Source organism: Tiliqua scincoides, chromosome 9 (assembly GCF_035046505.1).
Source record: "Tiliqua scincoides isolate rTilSci1 chromosome 9, rTilSci1.hap2, whole genome shotgun sequence".
Lineage (NCBI taxonomy): Eukaryota > Metazoa > Chordata > Lepidosauria > Squamata > Scincidae > Tiliqua > Tiliqua scincoides.
This window is the reverse complement of record NC_089829.1, coordinates 6,716,362-6,740,309: the sequence shown is the minus strand read 5'-3', so window position 1 is coordinate 6,740,309 and position 23,948 is coordinate 6,716,362. Positions and strand designations below refer to the sequence as shown.

The 23,948-nt window shown below is 44.2% G+C and overlaps 1 protein-coding gene across 4 annotated transcripts in view; it reads left to right on the top strand.

Moving 5' to 3' along the window:
- The window catches only part of GNB1 (G protein subunit beta 1), an 81,737-nt gene extending 60,215 nt beyond the window's left edge, over positions 1–21,522 (top strand). The window contains exons 5-11 of one of the 4 annotated variants that reach the window (XM_066636824.1): positions 2,222–2,285; positions 6,902–7,064; positions 11,933–11,999; positions 13,120–13,321; positions 13,482–13,698; positions 17,824–17,935; positions 19,536–21,522. In XM_066636824.1, coding sequence (XP_066492921.1) covers positions 2,222–2,285; positions 6,902–7,064; positions 11,933–11,999; positions 13,120–13,321; positions 13,482–13,698; positions 17,824–17,930 — 820 coding nt within the window. In that variant the 3' untranslated portion in view covers positions 17,931–17,935; positions 19,536–21,522. Of the gene's footprint in view, positions 1–2,221; positions 2,286–6,901; positions 7,065–11,932; positions 12,000–13,119; positions 13,322–13,481; positions 13,699–17,823; positions 17,940–19,530 lie in introns of all 4 variants that reach the window. The other 3 variants (XM_066636823.1, XM_066636826.1, XM_066636825.1) reach the window with 3 other exon arrangements.
- The last annotated feature ends 2,426 nt before the right edge of the window (positions 21,523–23,948 follow it).

Here is a 23,948-nt window from a genome sequence, read left to right as displayed (position 1 = left end):
CTGATTTTTGTGTCCTCCCTGCCTTCTAAAGAATTCAGGGTAGCTTACCAGGAAGTGAGTGAGAAGGGAGAGAGTAGAGAGAGAAAACACCCCGGCAATTGCCTGCCAAGCAGCTGAACATTCCCTTCTTAGGAACATAGGAAACTACCATCCTGAATCGTATCATTGGTGCCACCTAGCTTGGTATTATCCACAGTGATTTGCACAGACTTCCTTAAGGTCTTGGGCATCTCCTTATCTGGAGATGCTGCAAATTGAACCTGGGACTTCCTACATGCAAAGCAAGTACTGTGCTGGGTGGCTTTGTACTCTGTCCATGGAAATACGGAATTTCAAGATGACAGAGCTGACAATGAGAGGTCTTCTCCAAACCTTACCATTTGTATAAGTGTGTAGCCCTTAACAGAACACAAAATGATCAGAACATTTCCATAGCTCCTATTTAGCTGAAGTTTTTGTGGCTGCAGATAAGGTCCCAGACCCTTGCTCTCAGTGGAGGAGGGGGACATTTCTTCTCCCTCTATTTCCCCACCCCAGCTTATGTGAAAGTAGGAACATGGTTGCAGTTACTTCATAGGAAGTTTCATCATCTTGGCACTGCTCTACTACTGAGGGTATTTAGCAACCCGAAGAACTAGTGATAACCCCCCCCCCCCCCGGACAATGTGTTGGCAGCTGAATGGAAATCAGCTTTTCAAAAATACACTGCTGCCCCTTTCTCTTTGTGTGAAAAAAAATATATAGTTGTGGCATTGAAGAAATTCTGTAGAACTCTAAAGATAAAAAAGGCTCTGTGACTATTCTTATGTTGTTTTCAAATGCCGCTTCTGAGTATCTGGCATTTTAACTATTGAAAGATCAGGAGTTTCAGTGTGACCTAAGCAATGTGGCTGGTCAGTTTAGGGCTTCAGCTGCCATAATAAAATCTGTGCCCTTAAGGGTGGTGGTGGTGGTTGTTATGTAAATAAATTACTTACCAGGGTTTCATTTTTTCTTAAATTTTGTGGATTTGCCAGCTCATAGCTAATACTGATTGAAATGGCAGAAATTACCAGAAGGAGTCTTTTAATCTTATGAGAGCAATCTTATTAATTCACTTGAGCTAGTTTATAGAAGTTAAATAATCTGCACGACTCTTAAGCATCTTACAGAGTGCAAGACTCATATTCTTGAATAGAAAAGATCCGGGCAGATGGGTGTGCCAGAGAAATTTTTCTGAGTACTTCTGTTGCTTCCCTGTTGAAATTAAGCACCTTTTCACAGAACAGGCTGTATTGGAAAAGCAAGTCACCCTATCTGAATCGGTTCTTGAGTTCTTCTCAGTGAACTGGAACTAAATCCCTGAGCACAAGCGAGTAGCCTTTTAAAATGTTGTTCACTAATCCAAGCATTAGTTTCACAATTGTATGAGTCACATTATGTTTCCTGGGTTTTAAAAATCCTTTTGTATGTGCATTGTTTGCAAAAACTATTAGTGCAGGGGTAGCCAACCTGTTGACTTTAGGGCTCCTGGACCTTTAACAATTGTGTAGAGGACATTTCAGCAGGTGAGGCTTGTTATCTGTAAGATGACAAGCTGCACTTGTTGAAACTGCCTCCTTTACGCAATTGTTTAAGGTCCAGGAAACCTGAAATTGAAAGGTTGACCATCCTTGGGTTAGTGAGATATCATGGGTTGAGATCTTTATGGACAAATCACATATCCTGAGTTCTATTTCCATGTACAGGAGGGTTTTCTTTATCTGCAGATTTGAGACCCATGGATTTGACCCACTGTGGTTCCCAAACCCACAGCTGAGGACCCACTGAGATGCCTGGTCACAACCGGAACAAGTTTCTGGTTGTGTCCAGGAGCCTTTCTGAAGCCCACAGAGGCTGTGTGTGGAAGCCCTCCTGTAATTTCTGGTTTTTGCACAGCTCCAGTCACATTTGGAGGTCTGGGTGCCCTGACCCACAGATTTCATTATCCATGGGTTTCAGCATCTGTAGGGTGTTCCGAGAATGGTATTCCTGTGCATCAGGAATTCTAACCCTTTAAGGGTTTTTGAGGGAAATTTATGTTGCTAAAGGTACTAAAACATTTTGCATATCAAAAATACTTTACAGTTTAGACCAAATCTGTACAGAAAGAGTAGAAGCTACAAGCATATTTTGTCTTTCTGCATTTCTGAAACCTTTTGTTTATCTCCTTTCCACTTTTCCCTCTCCGTTTCCTTTCCAGGCTTCTGGTCAGTGCATCACAGGATGGCAAGCTTATTATCTGGGACAGTTACACCACAAACAAGGTGCGGGCAATTAAGATTCTTCCTAATCTTTTAATACAGCTTATCTAGGAGAAGACCAAACCAAATGAGAAACATTTAAAGGAGTTGAACACTGTCTAATGGTGGTGATGGTTAGGGGGTGTGTGTGCCTGTGTGCTTTTATGAGGATCCCATGGAGGGGCCAGTGCTCCCCCAAAAACAGCTGTGGGAGAAGAAAAGCAGAATAGCATCCTTTAGAAATGCTTTTTAGGTGAGGTGCGATGACGTGGTCTTTCTGGTTTTAAGCTCTGTAGTGAAACGGGCCAGGATATGCACCAGAATCCATGCTTCACCATTTGTCTGCAATTGCTTGTGACACCGATCCAGATGATAAAAAGGATTGTGACACAGCACATTGAAAGACTGCATATTGGAAGCATTTTGCTCTGTTGACTTACAAATGGAAAGGCACTGCTGATTGAGAAACTTAGAATACAAACTTAACAGGAAACTACCTATTAATTAGAAAAAACTGTTTATTAAGGGGAGTACTTCATTGGTGCTTGTGCTGCAAACCTTCCTTGAGGTCGGGAACCTGCCAGAAGTAAAGAATTGCTGGTAGTTCCATCAGGCATGTGTTTGCAGTTTTTCTGTAAACACATCATCCCACCACCAAGCTTAGGATATTGTACCTCATTGATTTACTAGAAGCATTTGTTTTTCATTTGTCCTTTATTTAAATGTGCTTTATCCCTCAGTGCTGAGGTTCTCAGACTGGGGCGTCATGATGCCCCTGCCTGAGAGCCTCCGACTCTGGCCTCTTAAGGGGTAGGGAAAGGCATTGCTAATGGGAGTGAAGGGGGATTTTTACTTATAGGGGGCTGCTGCAAGATCCAGGAGGTGTGGGGAGCCCCATGGAACCCTCCACAGGGCTCCCCAAGCCTTAGAATACTGAAAATAAGCTATCGGAAACCACTTCCAGTTTGTGATCATGAATCAGGAAGTGGTTTCTGATCACTTATTTTCAGTATTCAAAGACTTGTCGTGTCCTGTGGAGGGCTCTGTGGGACTCCCCATACCTCCTGAACCTTGTGGTGGCCCCCTATAAGTAACCCCCCCTTTCACGTTAGCAACATGATCCTAGGGATTGCATCGCTGCCTTCAGGCGCCCACCCTGCAAAGTCTTACCTTGGAAGTTTTATTCCCGAGAAGTTTGAGAACCCCTGCCTTAATGCAGTGGTTCTCAAACCTTTTGGTCTCCAGAGCCCTTTACACTCCTAGGCAGAGACTCAGGGAGCCCTGCCGGTGCATGTGTGGAGTCTTGAAGCTCCAGTTCATGACTAGAGTGGTGCAACTCCAAGCAGATAGTAGTCATGGTGGGCTCGGGGAGCTCTAGAGGTCTCGGAGAACCCCTGTGAAACCTTGCCTTAGTGGTGCTGTCCATACAAGATTGTTCTCTTCTAATTCACATGGATTAGTCTCCGATAACTAATTCTATTCCCAAGGTCATTTATGTAGATTTGAACCCCTTCTTCTGTCTTGCACTGAAACCATGGGGAGAAGAAAATCAACCCATTTGTTTCCCTTTTGATTGTGACCAGAGTGGGGAGGATTGCAAAGAAACGGAGTGCGAAGAGATTCTAGTACACTCAGGAGGATTTATCTACATTAAATCATCCTGAGTGTACTAGCATCTCTTTTGCGTTCCAGACTCAATGGGCAGGCAGAAGGGTTGAAACCTTTTCCCCCCAAATTGGTGCTGTCCTTGCCTTCACACACTTGCATCCAATTTTGTGAACACTAAGTGAAGGGGCAGTTGCTTTCCTGAGAGGCTGCCTTATACTAAGTAAGGCTTTTGGTCCACCTAACCCAGCACTGCCTACTCAGATTGACAGCAGCTCTCTGGGGGATTCGGGAGGAGGTGTTGACAGTTCCCTTACACAAGGTACTTTTTAAAAGTAGCAGTGTGGGAATTTGAATCTGAGACTTCCTATTGGCAATGCATGGTTCTACCACTGCGTTACAGTCCCTTCCCCAATAAATCACCTCAAATGCAAGCAGACAGGCTTTTGCTCTGCACCCATGGGGGTGTGTGCTTATGAAACATTTCATGATGGCAAACTCCGTACCAAAGGAAGCCATTCAGAGGAAATATCCATTCTGTTGTCCAATCGCAGACCATTATTCCATTTCTCTTCCCTGTGCAATCTCCCCGAAAATGAGGGTGCGGGAAGTTTTTTGTCAGGAAAGAGGTCTTTATCAAAGCCAGGAAATTGGATGACAGTTCTGCAATAACCAGAACGTAGATGTAGATTAGTATTTTCATAAGTCCCTGAATAGATTACATGTACAAAGTCACGTCTAAAAATATCTCCGAGCAGCACGGCTGTAGCTCAGCAGTCTTGCAGTTGTGCCGGTTGCGAGGATGGTCCTAACGAAGAAGGCACTTAGAGAAAACGTGTCCTGTCCTAGTGATGCAGTGCGAGCAGCCATTTTGAGGCGTCTCATTGGTTGCCAGGTAGGGAAGATGCTTTGATAGCTGTATTTTTAGCAATGGAGCATCACGCCTTTTGCAAGAGGTGTGCTTGACAGTGAACGGATGGAAGCAGCACGTGTTGGGTTTTATTTCCAATTAAGAAAATGCAAGGAATTTGGGGGCATTGTTTCACAGTGAATCTCGGCGCATGCACACACAAGTGCTACTTCCCTGGCTCACAGAGCTTAATAGGCCTAAAATGCTGAGATGAAAGAAATGCTACCCATTTTAGCTAATGTTTAGAAGCCAGAACCATATGACTTGTTCAGGCATGAGGGCTTTGGACTATGTGTGTTCCTGCTCCTCCCTCCTTTTCATATGGCAAACTCCCCTTGAAACTGGGAGAACCTATAGTTATGATAGCAGGGGAAAGGCATCAACAGTTTGAAGAGAGCACAAGTCAAAATTCTGTTGAGTAAGGACTAAGACCTTGGACACACCTGAAGTACTTGTTTGGATCCCAGCCAAAGGGATTTGCTCTTAGGGAAGTAGTACCCAAGTATCCAAAGCGAAGCTCTTTGCAGCTGTTATCAGTGGTTATAAAAATCTTTGTATCCTGTTGCCGGAGTAGCTTTCAACCTGAATGATGATGAGCATGATAATTGCCAAAAAATGAAATAATCACTTAGAACAATAAAAACTAAAGCAGCTGTTGAAGCAATGAGTTCTGGCTAAGTTGGTGGTGGACATTATCGTAATGCTTGCTTTTCGTGTGTGTGCTTTCAGTAATGTAAAAATTTCTGGTGGCCGTGTTGGGTTGAACCTACTTGGCACAAGCAGTGTTGCACTTTCTTGAGCAGCAAGCTTCTGAGTTTCCAAGAACTTGACACCCTTCTTGAGTGTTAAGAAAAGCAGAAGGAGAGCTTGTGGAGTGGTGGATTCACCCCCAAAGCCTGCAGTTCATCAGACTGTTAAGATGGAGTACTGGAGGAGCTGTGCAGACTCATGTTGATTAGCCTCGCTAGATGCTAGACATGATCTCAGACTGTGCCCAGGGCGTCAGGACAGAAACAGAGTCAGTCTTGACTGTAATATATGGCAGTTTACTCTGTTCCTGTGCCTAGCACTAATCAAAGCACAGAGCCCTTTGTAAGGCAGAGAACAAAAGCAGGGAAGAAACGTGGGTCTTCCTTTCTAGCAAAACTGGGGAGTATTGTAAGTGTTTTGCCAAGCAAAGACTAGAAACTAAATTGGTTGGATGGCATTCCACCCTCAAAGTTAAGCATTCTCTTCAGGGGGGACTCAATTTATTTAAATTCTCAGTAATCCTTTAAGGTAGGCCAGTATTGTCTCCATGTTTCATATGGGAACTGGACTTGCATCTTGCATCGAAGCCTTTTCATAAGCGAATTAATGATAGAGCTAAGATTTGAACTGAGAACTTCCCAATTCACAGCTTAGTCCATCCCGTAGGTGCTGGCTGTATTGATAGCAGGCACACAGGTTGGCTTCCAGGCACAGGCTTCCCCTTAACGAAGGCCTTAAAGCTATATGAGCCACAACCTACATACTGACCTGAGCTGGAGAGTTCCCAGCTGCCTGGGTTTTTCTGAAATTTTGATGCTAGTGTCTAGTAATGAAAGCAGTTACATTGAGTTGGCTCTTGCATGATTCCACCTGACTCCAAAAATTTATGGCCCTGGCTAGAAAATGAAAAATTCTTCAGGCGCTGTTTGCACACTGCATAACACTTGGGAACTTGAGGACTTAAAAATTTAGTGGCTGTATGCAACCAGTTTCTACAACATGTTTTGTGGAATTTTTTTTTCCCCATCATGTGGGGGGGGGGGGGAGGAAGATTACCGAAGGTAAAATGTGAAAGAAAACTGCATAAAGGACTTAAGTACCTTGAGAAGAATTGTGGAAATGAATCATTGCTGGCAGAAGGGCTGGCCCAAGAAATGTTGATGCCATAGCCAAAAAATGTGTCACCCTTTTTAGTTATCATGTACTGTTATGCACCGTCGGCATTTTATTCACGCAGGGCAATTTTCAAATCTGTTTCCAACTTGGTTATCCTTACCACTGCCCCCCTTGAAATCTGTTGCCTGCGGTGGCCCGCTGTGACCAAGGAGCTGGACAAAATGGCTGCCTTAATGGTTGCTTTTCCTTGGCATTCTAGGTCCATGCCATTCCCCTGCGCTCATCCTGGGTCATGACCTGTGCATATGCCCCATCCGGAAACTACGTGGCCTGCGGTGGTCTTGATAACATCTGTTCCATTTACAACCTGAAAACACGTGAAGGCAACGTTCGTGTAAGTCGTGAGCTGGCTGGCCATACAGGTGAGTGTGTTGGTTTAGTTTTTTTTAAAAAAGTGAACAGCCATCTGTATTGCTAGCTGCATCCTGTGTTGATACAGACCTGCTGCAAGCAATGATCACTCTGTAGCTTTGCGTCAAAAGACTGTTTCTCTTCTGACTTTTCCAATGTATTTGAGAGTACTGAGTTTCATCTGTGTCCTCTTGTGGTGGTTTTTTTTTGGAGGAGGAGCATGTTGTCAAACACTTATGCCCAAAAAGAAACAAGCAGCTCAGATAGGGGCCTCTTCATTTACATAGATGTGTTGGTAAAGGGCAGTTCCCAACTCCTTTTAATATACATTTATATTCCAATTTCCCAGCTCAGGTGGAGCCTCAATGCAGCTTAGTTCTAAAATGTCCCATCTAGTTAAACACAGCCAATTCTAAAGAAGTGGAATTAAAATATAACCCATTATGCTTACATTTGTGCATTCTGTCTCTCGCACTGATCCACGCACTAGCTTTGCAATGCTCTTCCGTGTTGCAAATCATTAGATGAGATCTGCATGGTCTCCTGCTTTTTGGTAACTGTTGTCTGATCACTGCAGGCATGCATTTGTTTTACTCAGAAGCTAGGGGCAGAACACTGTAGACAAGCAGCCATGTGGAGGCACCCACCACCAGTGGCATTTATGTCACTGAATTTATGTCCTCCTTAAAATGTGGTACCCAGAATTGGATGCAGTGCTCCAAGCGAGTTCTTGCTAGCGCAGAACAGAGTGAGCTCTGTAAGGCAGCCTGGAACTGTATTGGCTTTTTTGCAGCCGTATCATACTTCTGGGTTACATTTAGCTTGTGGTCCGTGAAGACACCCAGATCTTCTTCTCACATGCTGCTGCAGAGAGGGAAAGGTAGCTTTGTCGTCCCTCTCCGTGAAGCATTTTGTAGCTTTTGCACAGTATTATGATATAGGGTGGTTTCTTTCTCTGTTAAATTTGAAAACATAAATGCCACCTTTCCGATTCCAATATGGAAATGCTCAAAGCTGCTTACACAAGAAAGCAAATGCTAAAAACAACCAATAGGCAATAACAAGAAATATATAAACAAAATCAGTCAGTAAGTATAACAATATTGTTTAAACAAACATCGCTAAACGGAAGATGCACACAAAATTTTGCTGAAGAAAATCCTGCAAAATGGGAGCCAGTTGGAGCTCAAGGAGTGGGAATTTCCACCTTCTGGGCATCTTAGCAGCACAGGTCTCCTTAGTGCCATCTTCCAAGGAACTGCTGATCATCAGGCAGCAACGGTTTTATAAAATAAGAAAGGAATGGTTGTTTTTCTTTTTCCTTCCATGGTTTTACAGGCCGTGACTTGTATAGATGAAACAGAGTCTAGTGGATTTCATTGCAAAGCTGAAGTAGTGGTGAATTCACATCTGTGCCCATATAATGGTCTGAACAATAGATATTGTTGCAGGGTGAGTGGAAAAGGAACCTGCTGTTTCTTGGCTGCAGTGATGAGTGTTGCCAGTCCGTTTGCCAACAGCTTTCCACTGACTCCCTTCAGAGGGGTGTGTGTGTGTGTGTGTGTGTGTGTGTATGTAGACCAGGGGTGCTCAATAGGTGGATCGCGATCTACCAGTAGATCGCGAGGCAAAATGAGTAGATCGCGGAGTGCCGACCCCCCCCTTCAGGTGCCTCTGGGAGGAAACGCTGGGAGTAAGGTCCATTGTACTCAATGGGGCTTACTCCCAGGTAAGTGTGGCTAGGATTGCAGCCTCACAGCCTAACCTAGGCATGTCTACTCAGGAGTAAGTCCTGTTATACTCAGTGGGGCTCAAGGTACACCAACGTACATTGTACACATAAATGTTATATGTTATGATGGCGCGAACATTGTAAAAAAAACTCTGGTAGATCTCCGGGCCTTGCTGGGTTTCAAAGTAGCTCTCGAGCCAAAAAAGTGTGAGCACCCCTGATGTAGACTATATTTAATGCATACATTTTAAGGGAAGTATGTGTGCAGTTACTGTCATGGCACCAGTAGTGTAGGTACAACTGGGCAAGCCACTTGGCGGTGTTTCATCAACAAGGGCTCATCATTACCAGGTACTGAAAGATTATTCAACCAGGTCTTGCTTTTCATCCTGGGATCTAACTATTTCTCAGGTTTCATTTCATTTCATAGGCTTGCATGACACAAGCTGCCTGGGTGGCCAGTCTGACCACACGTTGCTGAGATCATGCAGAATATATGCCACGGGCACAAAACCTTCTTGGAAATGAGTCGTGCACACACTGCCCTTCTACAGACTATGTTTGTCAGTCTAGCCACCCCTGTTCCTCTCTGTGCAGCAACACATACATAGTGAGCTTTAATGGTTTCCCCTCCTTTATGAATCTTTGTCCCTTCTTGTTCCCCCCGCACTGCCACAGTGGCCTTTCAGAAACGCCATTAAAACACCAAAACCTTTACCAAATGCAGCTCAGAATAAACTGAAAATAGCCTTATGCTGGAAACAGAACTATTTTGTTGTGGTGGTGGTTATGCAGTGGTGTGATTGTTGTGTAGTGGTGTAATTGTGTGTGTGACAGATATAGAAAGGTTTATTCCCTTGTGGTGTTTCATGGCATAGACTATCTGTTTTGCCCTGATCAGAGTTCCTTTAGTATTAAAGTCATTTTGATTTATGTGGATTCAATAGTTATAACTCTTTCTTGGGGCAAAGTTGGGAAGGGCCCATGGTTCAGTGGGGCAACCCTTCCTAATTACAGTGGGGCATGTCTACTCTCTAAAATTATATTGCTTCTCTATGGATATAAGTATTGTGGTGTGCCTCAAAGGGTCCTGGGGTTGTCATTTGAGGAGAAGCCTGATAATTTTGTGTTGGGGGGGGAACTTGACTCTGCTGAAACTACTCCCCAGGGTTCTTTGGGGCAAAGAATGACTGCCCAACTACTCCTTGTGGTTATAGATTTGCCTTTTTAAATGCAGAGCTCAATGATGTTGCTGTTCTTGCCAGTTCCACCCTTAGAACTGGCAAGTGCAACACTTGTAAGCTGATGCTCCTCATTGAATCTTCATGCTGTTAGGCACTGTAAGGCGTGTGTGTTAAAAATACATATATATATATATATAGAGAGAGAGAGAGAGAGAGAGAGAGAGAGAGGCCATGTACATAATAAATGAATAAAAAAAATGACATTCAGCAGTGCCCCTGCAATTTCTCCATTTGCTCCTGAAATCCCTAGTAATAAGTCAGATGAGCGTCAAAGAGAAATAGTGCCAGAGAACTCATCTTGCAAGTCTGCAATCTCCTCTTCTCCCCGCCCCCCACAGGCTAAGTTGCATCTGTACGCTGCCTTTTGTTTTCCTCAAAGAACAAAATCTCAAGGTGTGGCCAAGCACAGAGGCCTCTTCCTCCAGAGGTTGCCAGCTTGGGTCCGGAAAAACCTTTAGCAGTTCTTAAGAGGAAACCTCAGGCGGGCTCTGTGTCTTGCTGACTTTCCGCCGCAGCTAGGCTTTGCTGATACAGGCTAAAGGGGACTCTCTGAAAACCACTCACAGAGGGGAACTCGGGTTACTCAGCAATGAGTAGTTATTTATAATCCGACAAAGTGTTCAGAGCTCCCAATTTTGATGAGTAGCGAATGCATTAAGTCATATTCAAACTGGTTTTAGTGGTTAGTTTCTTGTGTTCCATAGGAATTCCATCCTCCTTTGCGTATTCGGCTTACAGTTCAAAGCTGATTTTTGGCCATTGCAATTACTATACTCTGCGATATTGTGTAATGAGATTAGAGAGGAAAAGCAGTAATGTTGGGGGTGGGACCATACCACAATAGTAGAGCATATATTTTGCATGTACAAGTCCTGGTTTGTTCTTGGGCAGGTCTAAGAAAGAAGTCTGTCTGAAATCCTGGGGAGATGCTGCCTATCAGTGTAGATATCCTTAGCTAGATGGGTCAGTGGTCTGACAGTAGGAGGCAGCTTCCTCCTTTCTTAATACATGTAGCTGTTGTGGTGATGCTTTTGTTGTCTCTGTTTTGAGGAAATCCTGAACATCATGTTTGCCTAAAATGCTCTCATTTTAAGATGGTCCCTGGTAATACGGTAGAACTACAGTAAGCAAAAAGAGAAAGGGTCAGTTACCAAAGATGCTGCAGAAAAAAGCATCCAAGGTATCTGTTGGCACACCCTCTAAAAATAACTGAGTTTAGAGTATTCATTCGCTTGTGTTTGGGACGGAAGAAGTGGAAGGCCCAAGAAACTTGGGCTTAAGGTGAGCTGCTGTTTGGCACACTCATCCTCGCAACTATTTTTTTAACAACAATTGAACAATTGCATGTGAAACTGCAGTCCCTGCTTGTTTGAGGTGAATAGATCCATTCAGATAGCCAGTGTAGCACAAGCACAAATCAAGTGGTTGGAGAAGCGGTTGGTCCCCACTGGGCCCATGGGGGTCATTTGGCTTTGCTCTCATTTTGGTGAAGATGCTTGGGTCCCATCTTTAAGAGCCAGGGTAGCTCAGTGACTAAGAGACTGGGCGACAAATTGGGAACTCCCTGGTTCAGATCTCATTTCTGTTGTAAAAACACTAGGTGTCCCCAGGCAAGCAACTCTGTCTGTCTGAACCAGGCCCCCCACCCCACAGCATGGGGCATTCTCCTTTTAAGGGTTGTTTAGCATGCAAGATAATAATGAACATGAAGGACTGTAAACGTTTGAAAGCATTGAACAATTGCCAAGTATTTTTATTACTGAGTACCCTGATGTGGTCTGCATTTCTGTTTAGTTGCTGCACAGAAGGCAGCAGCAAACAATAGAAGTGGTGGGTGTGGAAGGCAGAAAGGAATTGGCAATATAACCGAGCCACATTTTATGTTTTCTCTCTCTCACTGCAGGCTACTTGTCATGTTGCCGCTTTGTGGACGATAACCAGATTGTTACCAGCTCTGGAGATACCACTTGGTAAGGAGTGAGCCAGCAGCACTTCTATAGAGATGGGCTTGTGTGCTGATCAACGTTGCGTAGACTTAAAAATCCCTTAAATAAATAAAAGACTTCCTCTAGTACAGTATTTCTCAACCAGTGGTACGGGTACCACCAGTGGTACCTGAAGTGATGTTTGGTGGTACTTGTGGGACTTCTACCGCCCGGCAGTGATACCAGGAACATGACACATCAAACAGTAGTAGGAGGCTTGGCTCAGTGGGCAGAGCTCTAAAGCATGCATTTCTGCACTCCAAAAAGCCCTCCCATCCACTGTGGCTCTTACTGGTGTTTGTCGCATCGCATCTGGCCTCCCAACCCAGAAGTAACTGGCGATGAGGTCATCACCGGTTACTTCCAGTGATACTTTGAATATGCGGGTCATGTGAAGTGTTAATTGACAGAGGACAAACTTTGAGGAACGCTGCTCTAGTACTAGTAACAGCATAGATCTGTGTTGGAAGGGAGCTTACTTAACTGAATTATACCCCACTTAAAATCTAAAATATCTGTGGGTTGCAACCTGTGTAAGGATGATACCCATGAACACGTTAAAAACCTGGAGCTTTGCAAAGCACTCTTTGGCTGTTACACAAGGCCACAATGGCTGTATTAGCCTCTGTGTGCAGCAACTTTTGTCCTGTAGGCTGGATCTGGCCCATCACTCAAAGTTACCCTGCCCACGCAGCACAGGTACTCGTGAACATTGGCAGGTGGCACTATCATGCCCTGTTCAGTGTGTGGCACACTGGGTGGGAGGCTTTGCTTCCCAAACCAAATATTAACTTGCATCCCCTCCATCAAGAATGTACAGTAAATCAGACTACTTAATGTTATAGTTCCGAAATAACTTTTGAGCCCGTTGGCAGATCAACCACCTCAGTCAGAACGAGGCCTCAGAGAGCCACGTTATTAGACAAGACACCTTTAGCCCTGTTTTCGTCTCCATTTACAATATGCTGCCCTGCCTCCCAAGATGGTTGTTAAGGTGACACATAATTGAAGCAGTCTGGGCACTCATGCTGTACATCAGTGCCTCTCTTCTTTTATTGATGCCTCCCATTCTTGGTTCCCACTTTAAAAATGCTTTCTCTACCAGCGCCCTTTGGGACATCGAAACTGGCCAACAAACCACCACGTTCACTGGCCACACCGGAGACGTCATGAGCCTGTCACTTGCTCCCGATTCAAAATGTTTTGTTTCCGGTGCTTGCGATGCCTCCGCCAAGTTGTGGGACGTTCGAGAAGGGATGTGTCGGCAAACCTTCACTGGCCACGAGTCGGACATCAACGCCATCTGTGTATGTAAAGAACATAGGTGGGGGTAGGAAATGGGATTTCTGCACTGCAGTGCCTGGCTGTGGCTCATCTCTGTACATTCCCAGCTGCAGTTGCTGCTTTTTGCCAACTAGATGGCCCTTGGCATGCGTGTTACGTCTGTTTTCCTATTTTTTCCTCCAGTTCTTCCCAAATGGCAATGCCTTTGCCACAGGCTCTGATGATGCCACATGCCGGCTCTTTGATCTCCGTGCCGACCAGGAGCTTATGGTCTATTCCCATGACAACATAATCTGTGGTATCACCTCAGTAGCCTTCTCCAAGAGTGGGCGCCTCCTCCTAGCTGGCTATGATGACTTCAACTGCAACGTGTGGGACACACTCAAGGCCGACAGAGCAGGTACGCTATTGGTGCACATCTTTTGGCTGCAAGTGGGCCAAGGGAGATGGTCTGTGCATTGAGCAGGCAGAAGGATCCTTCAGTCCCAGGAAGATGTACCAAGTGTTTGGAGAGGAAGCAGAGGGTGCTGGAGGGGTGTGGCAGGCAGGAAGTCCTTTGAAGGACCAGAAACCCCGAATCAAATGCTACAGTTGTTGCGGGACTACATATCCTAAGACTGCAGCTTGGAGACTCTAGCTGCTGCTGCAGAGTAGTTACCACAGCAAAGGAATAAGATGGTTTCCTGCCCTCAAAGGAGCTCAGTTTTTATTGTATTAAAAGAGACAAGGGAGACACCCTGGAAAAGGTGCTCTGCTGGGATGAGTAAGGTCAGTTGGCTTCCTCCTGCTCAATGGCAGGCCAGCCTCTTTCCTTGTTAGCAGAGATTGTAGCTGATGGCTAAATGCAATTCTGCTCTTCCCAAGCTTGACAGTTGTCCCCCAATGCTGCAGTTGGAGTTTATTGTGCGGGTCTGCATGTGTGTGACAAACATACGTGGTTCGTTTAAGACTTGGGCATTTGGGCACACCTGCAGTATTATTAAACTTGTTCTTGGATAGTCCTTAATGGAGCCAAGTTACACTTTAATTGAGTGAAACCAACCTGTCCCTCGAACAAAATGGGTTCTGCCCTGCACCCTTCTTCAGAATTGGCACCTGTTTGGCTAAACCTCAAGATGACTCGGGTGAAAAGCTGGCAGTGAGCACTGTGCAGAGATACTTAAAAGCTGCCTTGTATTCCTTTTGAGCAGTGACACTGTGAGGGTGAGTTTTTTTAATAAAGTAACTCCAACTGTCAAATTCTGGAGCTGCTGATTTTTATTATCCGAGAGTTCCTCGCTCAGCAAAACATCCCTCCTCTGAATAGCATTTATCATATGCATCAAAGACATTTCAAAGCCTCCACTCTTGCATACTTAAACGTGACATGCCTCTTTGTGAGAACTTGCTCGTTAACGGTGGGGATGCTGTGTTAAGAGTCCTGTAGTCCAGAGGTTTTCAGACTGGGGCGTCGCAATGCCCCAGCCTGAAGGCCCTGGCCTCTGCCCCCTTAAGGGGCAGAGGCAGGGAGGAGGCAGTGATGTGATCCCCAGGATTCTGCTGCTCAGGGGGGCTGCAGGGACTGGGGTGCACTCACCAGTCCCTGCAGCATCGTCCTGGGGGTGCAGGGAGCCCTGAGCGAGCCTCTGCAGGGCTCCCCAGCTGGTTTGAAGTAAAAGTAAGAGCGAATGCGCTCACTGGGATGGTGAGTGCATCCCAGTCCCTGCAGCCCCCCTGAATGGCGTGATCCTGGGGATCATGTGGCTGCCTTCCCCCTGCCCCTGCTGCCTCACCCCCCGCCAGGACTTACTGTGCTTTTCAAACTCCTGGAGAGTTTGAAAACCACAGCTATAGTCCCAGAAATTATAACGTATGTAGAGGTGGTGGTACTTGTCTCTCCTTTACATCCAATTTATCACTTATAACAATTGGAAGACATACTAAGTTCACAGAAGAGATGGGGAAGAGGGCTTGCTTTTGAAGAGAAGGGAGAAGTATGGTTAAAAAAAATCTGTGCAGGTGACAGTGATATTTGAGTCTTTGAATTTTGGGGGAGAAAGACATTCATTATAAGTAATCAGATGAATTGTTACGTCTCAGGGTGGGAAAACAGAGGCTAGAGTAAATCTAGTGATGGGGTTCAGTGTTTAAAATGATGCCTGGTTCAGAAGCAATGCTAAGCCATAAACTGGCGCTGCACACATGAGCCGTAGCCTGCTGTGAGCTCTCGTAGTTCTTGCTGCCTTTCCGTGTAAGAGGAAGGATGAAAAGCTTTTGCTTTCTGTTTTAAAACTTAATAGTTATGCATTTTATACAACCCAGAGCTGCTTTTTAACTAAGCGATGTTACAACAAGTCAGAATGTTGCGCCTCTGCTTGATTCCTAGTTTGATATCCTGGCTTGGCCTAACTCTAGTTAACAAAGTACTGTTCATATGTAATGCGGAGTTGGTTCTTGAGGTGATAATGGAAGCCTTCCCCTCTTATGGACAGAGAGAGTGCAGTCCACAGCTCCCTTTCAGCTTAATTGACCTAGTGCTAAACCATGGTTAAGTATGAACCAGGCCAGTGACTCTTCCAATAATGGATCCTTTGTTGCTGTTTGGTTTCCTGAGTGGGTTTGTCAGCTGTACTCTCCCTCATTTACTCATTCATGCTCCTGTGATCATGACAGCCTCTGCACCTTAATAACTCCCTGCTATGTCATTGGGCTTACTTTCTATGTGGCGGTATAAATTTTTCAAGATGTAATCAGCTGCTTCTCCTTCCAAACTCTGGTTGCTTCCAGGGACTTGGGGAGTTCCTGTTACACAGAGCTTAGATGCTGCTGACTCAAATTGGGGAATTCCTTGATGTTGCCACAGCTCTAATGGGTTATGGAGATTCGAGCCCTATTTCCCATGGCGCGATACATATTTTATGCAGAAAGTTTTGAAATGGAGTGCTCTCAGGCTTGGCCAAAGTTGAGTGTGACTCTGGGCTGTATATTAATGCTGAATAGTTCCTAAATGTATTTTGAACCATTCCAACCTGGTTTTTGGAATCTGCTTTGCTTTTAAGTAGAACCCCAAGATCTGAACCAACTGGATTTGGGTGCAAAATAATGAGTTGAGGGCAAGGCCAGATGAAACAACAGTGGCTTAGGGTGGAGCTGGTTACTGCCATGGCCCATGTATTGGGTCGATCTGAATGAACAAATGGAAACTTGGGTGTTGACAGATAAGGGTTTCAAACACAACTCAGATCAGCAGGAACTTTGACTTGGTCAAAGGCAAGCAATTCATGTTCCTGTTTTACAGGTGAGGAACACCTGAAAGAGGCTGAGAGAGAAGCAATGAGCACGAGCACTGCAGATGATTTATTTTACTCGAGATTGGTATTGTCCAGCCATTAGAAGCCAGAAGCTCTTGCTCATTTATGGCGAAATCACCTAGAAATCTACCAGTAGATTTCAGCCTGTTTGACAACCACCTGCAAATACTGTAATTCACTTGTTTTTCAGTCTGTCAACTAGGCTGAAGAGCAAATGACTGCAGGCGTTTTGTTCCCTTGGATGCCCCAACAGAAATTCTTAACCTTTTGTGCCTCGTACACCACCAGGAGAATATCAAACTGCTCACTCACTACCACCCGCCAATATTTTATTTCAGTTATTTACTGTTTTCCTGTAACTACGTTGAACTTACATGCCAAGAAGTGGAATGTCAAAGTGTTCACTTCATAGAATTTCATCAAAGCACTCATGAGAACAGTCAGTGAGAGAGGTTGCTTCTCTTTGCCTCCCCCAACTCTGAAGATTAATTCTTCTAGCAGTTTTTGATAAAGCTGAATGCATCTTACGGCTCTCGGGTAGCCAATTCTGAACCTTTGTCTTGATGATAAGCAATGATGAAACTCCAGATTTTCTTTCTCTCTCTCTCTCTCTCACCCTCACCAACTGTTTAGTAATATTTTCAATAGATCATTGTAAATACTGGTGAAAAACTGGAAGCAATAAATACGGCCAATACAATTGGCTTTTGTTGGGCCATCAGTAGTCATGACCAAATTCAAACATTTTTTTTAAAAGGTGCAAGAAGGTAAGTATTTTCATTCTGAGAGCACTTCGTGCACTCTCAGGGGTTCTGGCTTCCATGTATAAAGGGATTCTTGTACAGGGCTAACGGGGAAGGAACTCTTAAATGTGTCTGGCTGAAATCCTGTACATATTTACCTGGGAGTAAGTTCCACTGTACACAGTGGGACTAACTTCTGAGTAGTTGTACCTAGACTTGTGCTCTTTGTGAGCTTTGTTGCCCACATTGGAGGCTCAGTGCATAAGATCCCTTGGATCAGAGCAACTGGACGGAGCCTGTAGTCACGTAGGTGCCATTAAAAGTCTTTCTCCCATCTGCCAAATAACTGTTTACATCTTAAGAATCAAGTAGTGGTCGAAGAAGCGCAGGCTGCCTAGTATGACTCATTGTAATGACTGTCAGAAAATGTTGACATCTGCCTCAATTGAGCTTCTCTTCCCCCCCCCTTGTATTTTTCTTTTCAACTTCCAGGTGTCCTAGCTGGCCATGATAACCGTGTCAGTTGCTTAGGCGTAACTGACGATGGCATGGCAGTGGCAACAGGATCGTGGGATAGCTTCCTCAAGATCTGGAACTAAAGTCTGTAGGTACCTAAAGAGGGGGTGGGTTTGGGGGAGGGAGGACTCCCCACACAAATCCACAACTAGCGCATCCTCACTGACCAGTTTGTAACTGCACAAGGCTTTCATTTCTCCCCCCGCCTCTTGTGCGCACTTGCCTCTTTCATAAGCACACACTCCAGAAAATGTTGGCCTGATCTGCCCTCTATGGCACTGCCCTGCAGCCTCCGCTCCTCGGGGTGGGACTTGCGTGGGGAAGCCTCCTGCAAGCCCTATTCCATTGGACAGAGGAGGATGCTGAATCCCAGCTTGTTCTTGGAGCCATTCTCTTGCCTTTGCCCTCCAGCTGCACTTACCATGTGAATGTCTGGTTGGAGTTGAGGAAGGCTGGAAATGATTTGCAAGGGTTAGCAATAAAAAATGTGCTCATTCTAAATAATCCTGGCAAGTATTTTTAGTTTCATTTAGCATGGCAAGAGGAGGAGACTGTTAATCAAAGGTCCATGCTGGTGAAATGCACAGTAGAGCTGCAGTCTTGTACAGTTACTTGGAAGTATGTCCAATTGTATTCAGTGGGGCTTACTTCTAAGTAGACAAGCATAGGTTTGTGCTCTTAGTGGGGTTTTCCCTTACTCCATGGAAATTTTTTTTAAAAGTGGTGGCTTTGTGAGAAGGGGGGTAAGCCAGTTCATTTTAATGTGCGTTATTTCAGAAAACATTTTTATTGAATTGTGTAAATGTGGTGCAGTTTCGAAGGTGAAGGCATTTCCCTACTTGGGATAAAGTGTCCCCAGGGAAGAGAAGCTTCTTTTGCAATGAATGGAGTCTGCAGAAGAGTTGAGTCTTCCCTTTTGTAGCTTCTATCCATTTCAGTGGGGCGCAGGAGCTCTAGAGCACAGTGTGGAGAGACCTGAGGACAGTCAATCAGACAAGTGAAAATGTCCAAGAGAAGGCTTGGCACACACTGATCCATCAATCCACCTCTACTGCTTTTAAGTAGGAGAAACTCTTTGCTCATCAGAACACAAAGTAGTGTTTGAGTCATGATTATTTTGCTCTGCCTCCTACCTTGAGTGTTGCCAGTTTGCATCACTTGTTTCCTGCCGTAATCTTGGCTGACTGTATATCCACATCTGAAGCCCACATCCTAGCCAGGGAGGAAAAGAGCCCTTTCCTTGGGTCTGGGAGGCAGTGACTTATAGCTGGTCCTTCTGTCTGGATTTGCACCATTGGGTACTTCTGTGAACGTACAAAGCGGTTTCCCATGAGCTGACTTTTTCTCCTTCTCACAAAACACCAACTGGTGCAGGGTTTAATTTCAGGGCTATTCCACATGATGCTTTCCTCTCCTGCATGTTGTGGTGTTGATTTTGTGTTGATGACTTGAGAGCTTTCCAAGTTGCATTATATTATTGTGTGCAGGTTAGTATGTTTATCTGGGGAAACATCAAGATCCAAGACAGATTATTTTCTTGTCTTTTTATAGACTAGCATTACAATGAATGTGGGAGGAAGAGGGCATTTACTGGTTTAATTTTAGATGATGGTAATAATTTTCTGGTTTTATTAAGGCTTAACAAAACTTCTCATATGTGTGTGTTGTGTATGTGTGTATCAGAATAGCAGTGGACTCCGCACTGACTGGAAGATTTTTCCAACGGTTGAAAATTTAAAATGTATCCAATCCAACCATACTAACTTGAACCCCCACCCCCTATCCTACCCAGCCACCAAAGGGCAAGATCTTTCCCGTCTCCTGTTGCTGAAAACGAAGAGCACAATTAAATGTGTAAAAGAAGAATTTCTGTGGTTACGTGCAAATAGAAAAAGAAGTTTAAAAATTGTGCATTCCTTTTGGGACCACTTTTCGTCTAGAAAACTAAAGAGAAAACAAAAAAAACCACACTTGTGTAAGCATGTCCAGATAAAAAAGAAAAAAAAAACATTGTGAAGCAGACAACTTTTAACTCTCACTGTAGTTTAAAGATTATGAACCATTGATCTGGTTTGACTGACTTTTGAGTTGGGGGTGGGCGGGAAGGGCCTTGTTTTAATCTCACTTTCAAATTTTGAAGTCGTGTTTGTAGCAAGATTGATATCTTACTTCTTGTCCATACTTCCTTTTTTCTTTCTCTTTTTTTTTTTTTTTTTAAATGCAATTTGCTTTTACGGTCAAAATATTGAGCAGAGAAGGGAGTTGAAACCCAGTTGCTTCTGGGATTGTTAATGCTGTAAATTTAGTCCCTGAATTCTTATTTTTATTTCTGTCTCAGTGTCACAAATCGTTGCACAAATATTGCATATATAGGATAATGTTTAGAAGTAAGATAACCAAGCACACGCTGTACATGGTAATGAATGTTTGTTGAAAGGAAAAAATTCACCTTCTGTGGGTGACCCCACTCGCATTTCCTCCTCCTCCTCCTATCTTTTGCATAGTTTGGGTTTAACGCCCAATTGGAGGGCAGTTTATACTGTAACACTACCCCATAATCTCAACAAACAAACCAGATTCTGTGGGGTTGGGTTTTTCCAGGGTTTTGTTTTTGTTTTGTTTTTTTTAAAGAAACCTGTTCAGCGCTTGGCTATTCCATCAATTCTTTGTGTATGAAACAATGTATAAATTAATGTTTTTGAAAATAATGATCTTAAAAACTTTCTAAGTTAAAATGAGAACAATGGAAAGAAAAATTGTTTCGGTTTGCCATTTTGGGTTGGATTACTCTTTAGAATCGCATGCTGTAGAAATGCTCTAAGTATGTATGAGACTAACACGTCCTTCTGTGTGTTTTCTTTCACGGGGTAACTTGTTCTTTTTCAAAACAAAAAGCTGTAGCTGTCGCGCCAAACTCTCCATTTACTGTTGCTACTCTGTGCATAAAAACCGACACAAAATTAAATGTACCAAGCTATGCACGGCCTGGAGTAGCCTGATGAATCTCCATTTTTCGGGGGCGGGGTGTGTGTGTGCGTGGGACAAAACACTCACACAACTGCCTGTTAAAAAAAAATAATCACAGAAAATTTGATTCTGGGGTGGGGAAGGGAGGGGAATCACAGGCCATTCTCATTTTATGGATTTTAAATTCCTAGTGGCCAGTTGGCTCTAGTTAGAGCCTTTCTTCCAGATCAGGCTCCATTCTCATCTGCCAAGCCTGGCTTAGTTCTTGAAAAAAAAGAAAAGAAATTTAAACAGCATTTGGGTAGCAAAACCATTTCAACAACCTTTTCTCCCTCTTTGCTTTCTCTCTCTATCAGAATCCCCCCCCCCCTTTGCTGCAACCAATGGCTCTCTTACCCATTCTGGTTTTTGGTTTCTTCTTTTACCCCCCTTTATTCTGTACAAAATGTGCTGTAACCGTGCATTTTTAGGCCTGGGTTTGGCATTTCAAAAAAAAAAAAAGTTTTAACAAAACAAACCCACGTCCCTTCCCCTCCTGCCACCCTCTCATGAGATGACCCTCCGTAGAGCTTTTTCCACACCCTTGTATCTTTCACCTTTTTTGTATTTAATTTCAAAAGTCAGTGTACTTCAAGAAAGCTGGATGCAAGATAGATACTATATTAAAATGTACTGTTATTTAAGATGTAATAAAGCAGTTTGACATGAGTTGGCTGTGACTGCTCTTTTTCCTTCCTGAGTTGGAGCTGGGATTGTGAAGTTCTGAAGCACATGCGATGTCTATGCTGTTTCTGTGTCACAGTGTGTCTGATGCCTGCAATTGGGGAGAAAATTCTGGGATGGCGGGGCAGGCGGGCAGTGATCACCAGTGAGTACCAAGACTTTTTGTCTTGAAGCCTGCACGTTAACCCATTCCTCTCTTTTTTGTACTGCCCTTGGAGTATGTTCCTTCTGCCACCTCTACACTTGGAGGGGCTGGGAGGAATGGAATAGGTAGCTGAAATGAACCAATCACTCTGAAGGGGAGTTGGTGTTTGGTGCGCTTGGGTTGGATTTGAGAACTTTCCAATCCCTTCTCTGTTAAAAAAGTATATTTGCCTGAAGAGGATGGCTTTTTTCCTTAACCCCCTCCCCCACTTCATTTAATTGAGGTAGAAAAGCACCCCTGAGATGAATAGCTGAAGTGAAATCCCCTCAGTGTAACATTTTCAAGATAGGACCTTGCTGGACTACTGATATATGCACCTTAACTTGCCATGGGTTCCAGTACACACACACCTCTTTGAAGTGGTTCTTTGGGTTGCCTATGTACAATTTTTTCTTTTAATTTTTTACTGTTTTTATTTTTAATTTTTTTACTGTTTGACTACATAAGAACATAAGAACTGCCCCACTGGATCAGGCCATAGGCCTATCTAGTCCAGCTTCCTGTATCTCACAGCGGCCCACCAAATGCCCCAGGGAGCACACCAGATAACAAGAGACCTCATCCTGGTGCCCTCCCTTGCATCTGGCATTCTGACAACCCATTTCTAAAATCCGGAGGTTGCGCATACACATCATGGCTTGTACCCCATAATGGATTTTTCCTCCAGAAACTTGTCCAATCCCCTTTTAAAGGCGTCCAGGCCAGACGCCAGCACCACATCCTGTGGCAAGGAGTTCCACAGTCCAACCACACGCTGAGTAAAGAAATATTTTCTTTTATCTGTCCTAACCCGCCCAACACTCAAATTTTAGTGGATGTCCCCTGGTTCTGGTATTATGTGAGAGTGTAAAGAGCATCTCCCTATCCACTCTGTCCATCCCCTGCATAATTTTGTATGTCTCAATCATGTCCCCCCTCAGGTGTCTCTTTTCTAGGCTGAAGAGGCCCAAACACCGTAGCCTTTCCTCATAAGGAAGGTGCCCCAGCCCCAAAATCATCTTAGTCGCTCTCTTTTGCACCTTTTTCATTTCCACTATGTCTTTTTTTTGAGATGCGGCGTCCAGAACTGGACACAATACTCCAGGTGTGGCCTTACCATAGATTTGTACAACGGCATTATAATACTAGCCGTTTTGTTCTCAATACCCTTCCTAATGATCCCAAGCATAGAATTGGCCTTCTTCACTGCCGCCGCACATTGGGTCAACACTTTCATCGACCTGTCCACCACCACCCCAAGATCTCTCTCCTGATCTGTCACAGACAGCTCAGAACCCATCAGCCTATATGTGAAGTTTTGATTTTTTGCCCCAATGTGCATGACTTTACACTTACTGACATTGAAGCGCATCTGCCATTTTGCTGCCCATTCTGCCAGCCCATTCTGACTCTTTGTCTTGCATGGAGGCCCCCAAGGAACCTCAGACTGGTTTTTCAAAAGGCTCTTCCATCAGAATTTTAATTTTGTGCCTTTGAAAAACATAAATGCTTCCAACTAGCCTGTGTTTTGCTCTTGTATGGTTTATTTCCCTTGTGTGATGATTGCCCCATTAAAAAAGAAAACACCAGCCAGGCTATTTCCTCTTGCTAGGACAGTCTTTTCCCGTTGTGTCTCCCTAAACATGTTTAAAAGAAAACTTGCATTCTCAGAAGGAACAGGAGGGAGGGATCTCTGGAATTGGGATGAAATTTTCCCCTTGATCCCACTGTCTTGATTAGGAAGTGGGGGCTAAGCACATGGCCTGGTTTATTTGCAGAAATCATCCAGCCTGTTGTCTCTTAAGGTACCTCTCTTTGCAGTTGAATCATGCTTCTTGGAGTGGCCTTCCAATGCCAGTTTTATGAAGGTATCTGTACCAGCTACCCGTATCTCCCTGATCTTGTACTCATGATTACTCTTACTAATCTTTTTTATTACGCATGGTGGGTTTGCAAACAAGTGATTAAATGTGTTTTAACCGGCAACAAATTCATGTTTAAAGGATCTTTTCCAATGCTGGGTACACAGGCAGTCTGTGGTTCTGGGGAGGTCATTGACTCTGTGTGTGTGTGTGTGTGTGTGTGTGTGTGTGTGTGTGTGTGTGTTGAGAGGGATATTAAGCAGCAAAGTGTCCCAACAGCTGCAGCATATGAGTTTGAAGTGCACACAGAACAGTCCTGCTGTTTCCAGTTTTGATATTGCTTTTTGTTTAATCGATGGAAGGAG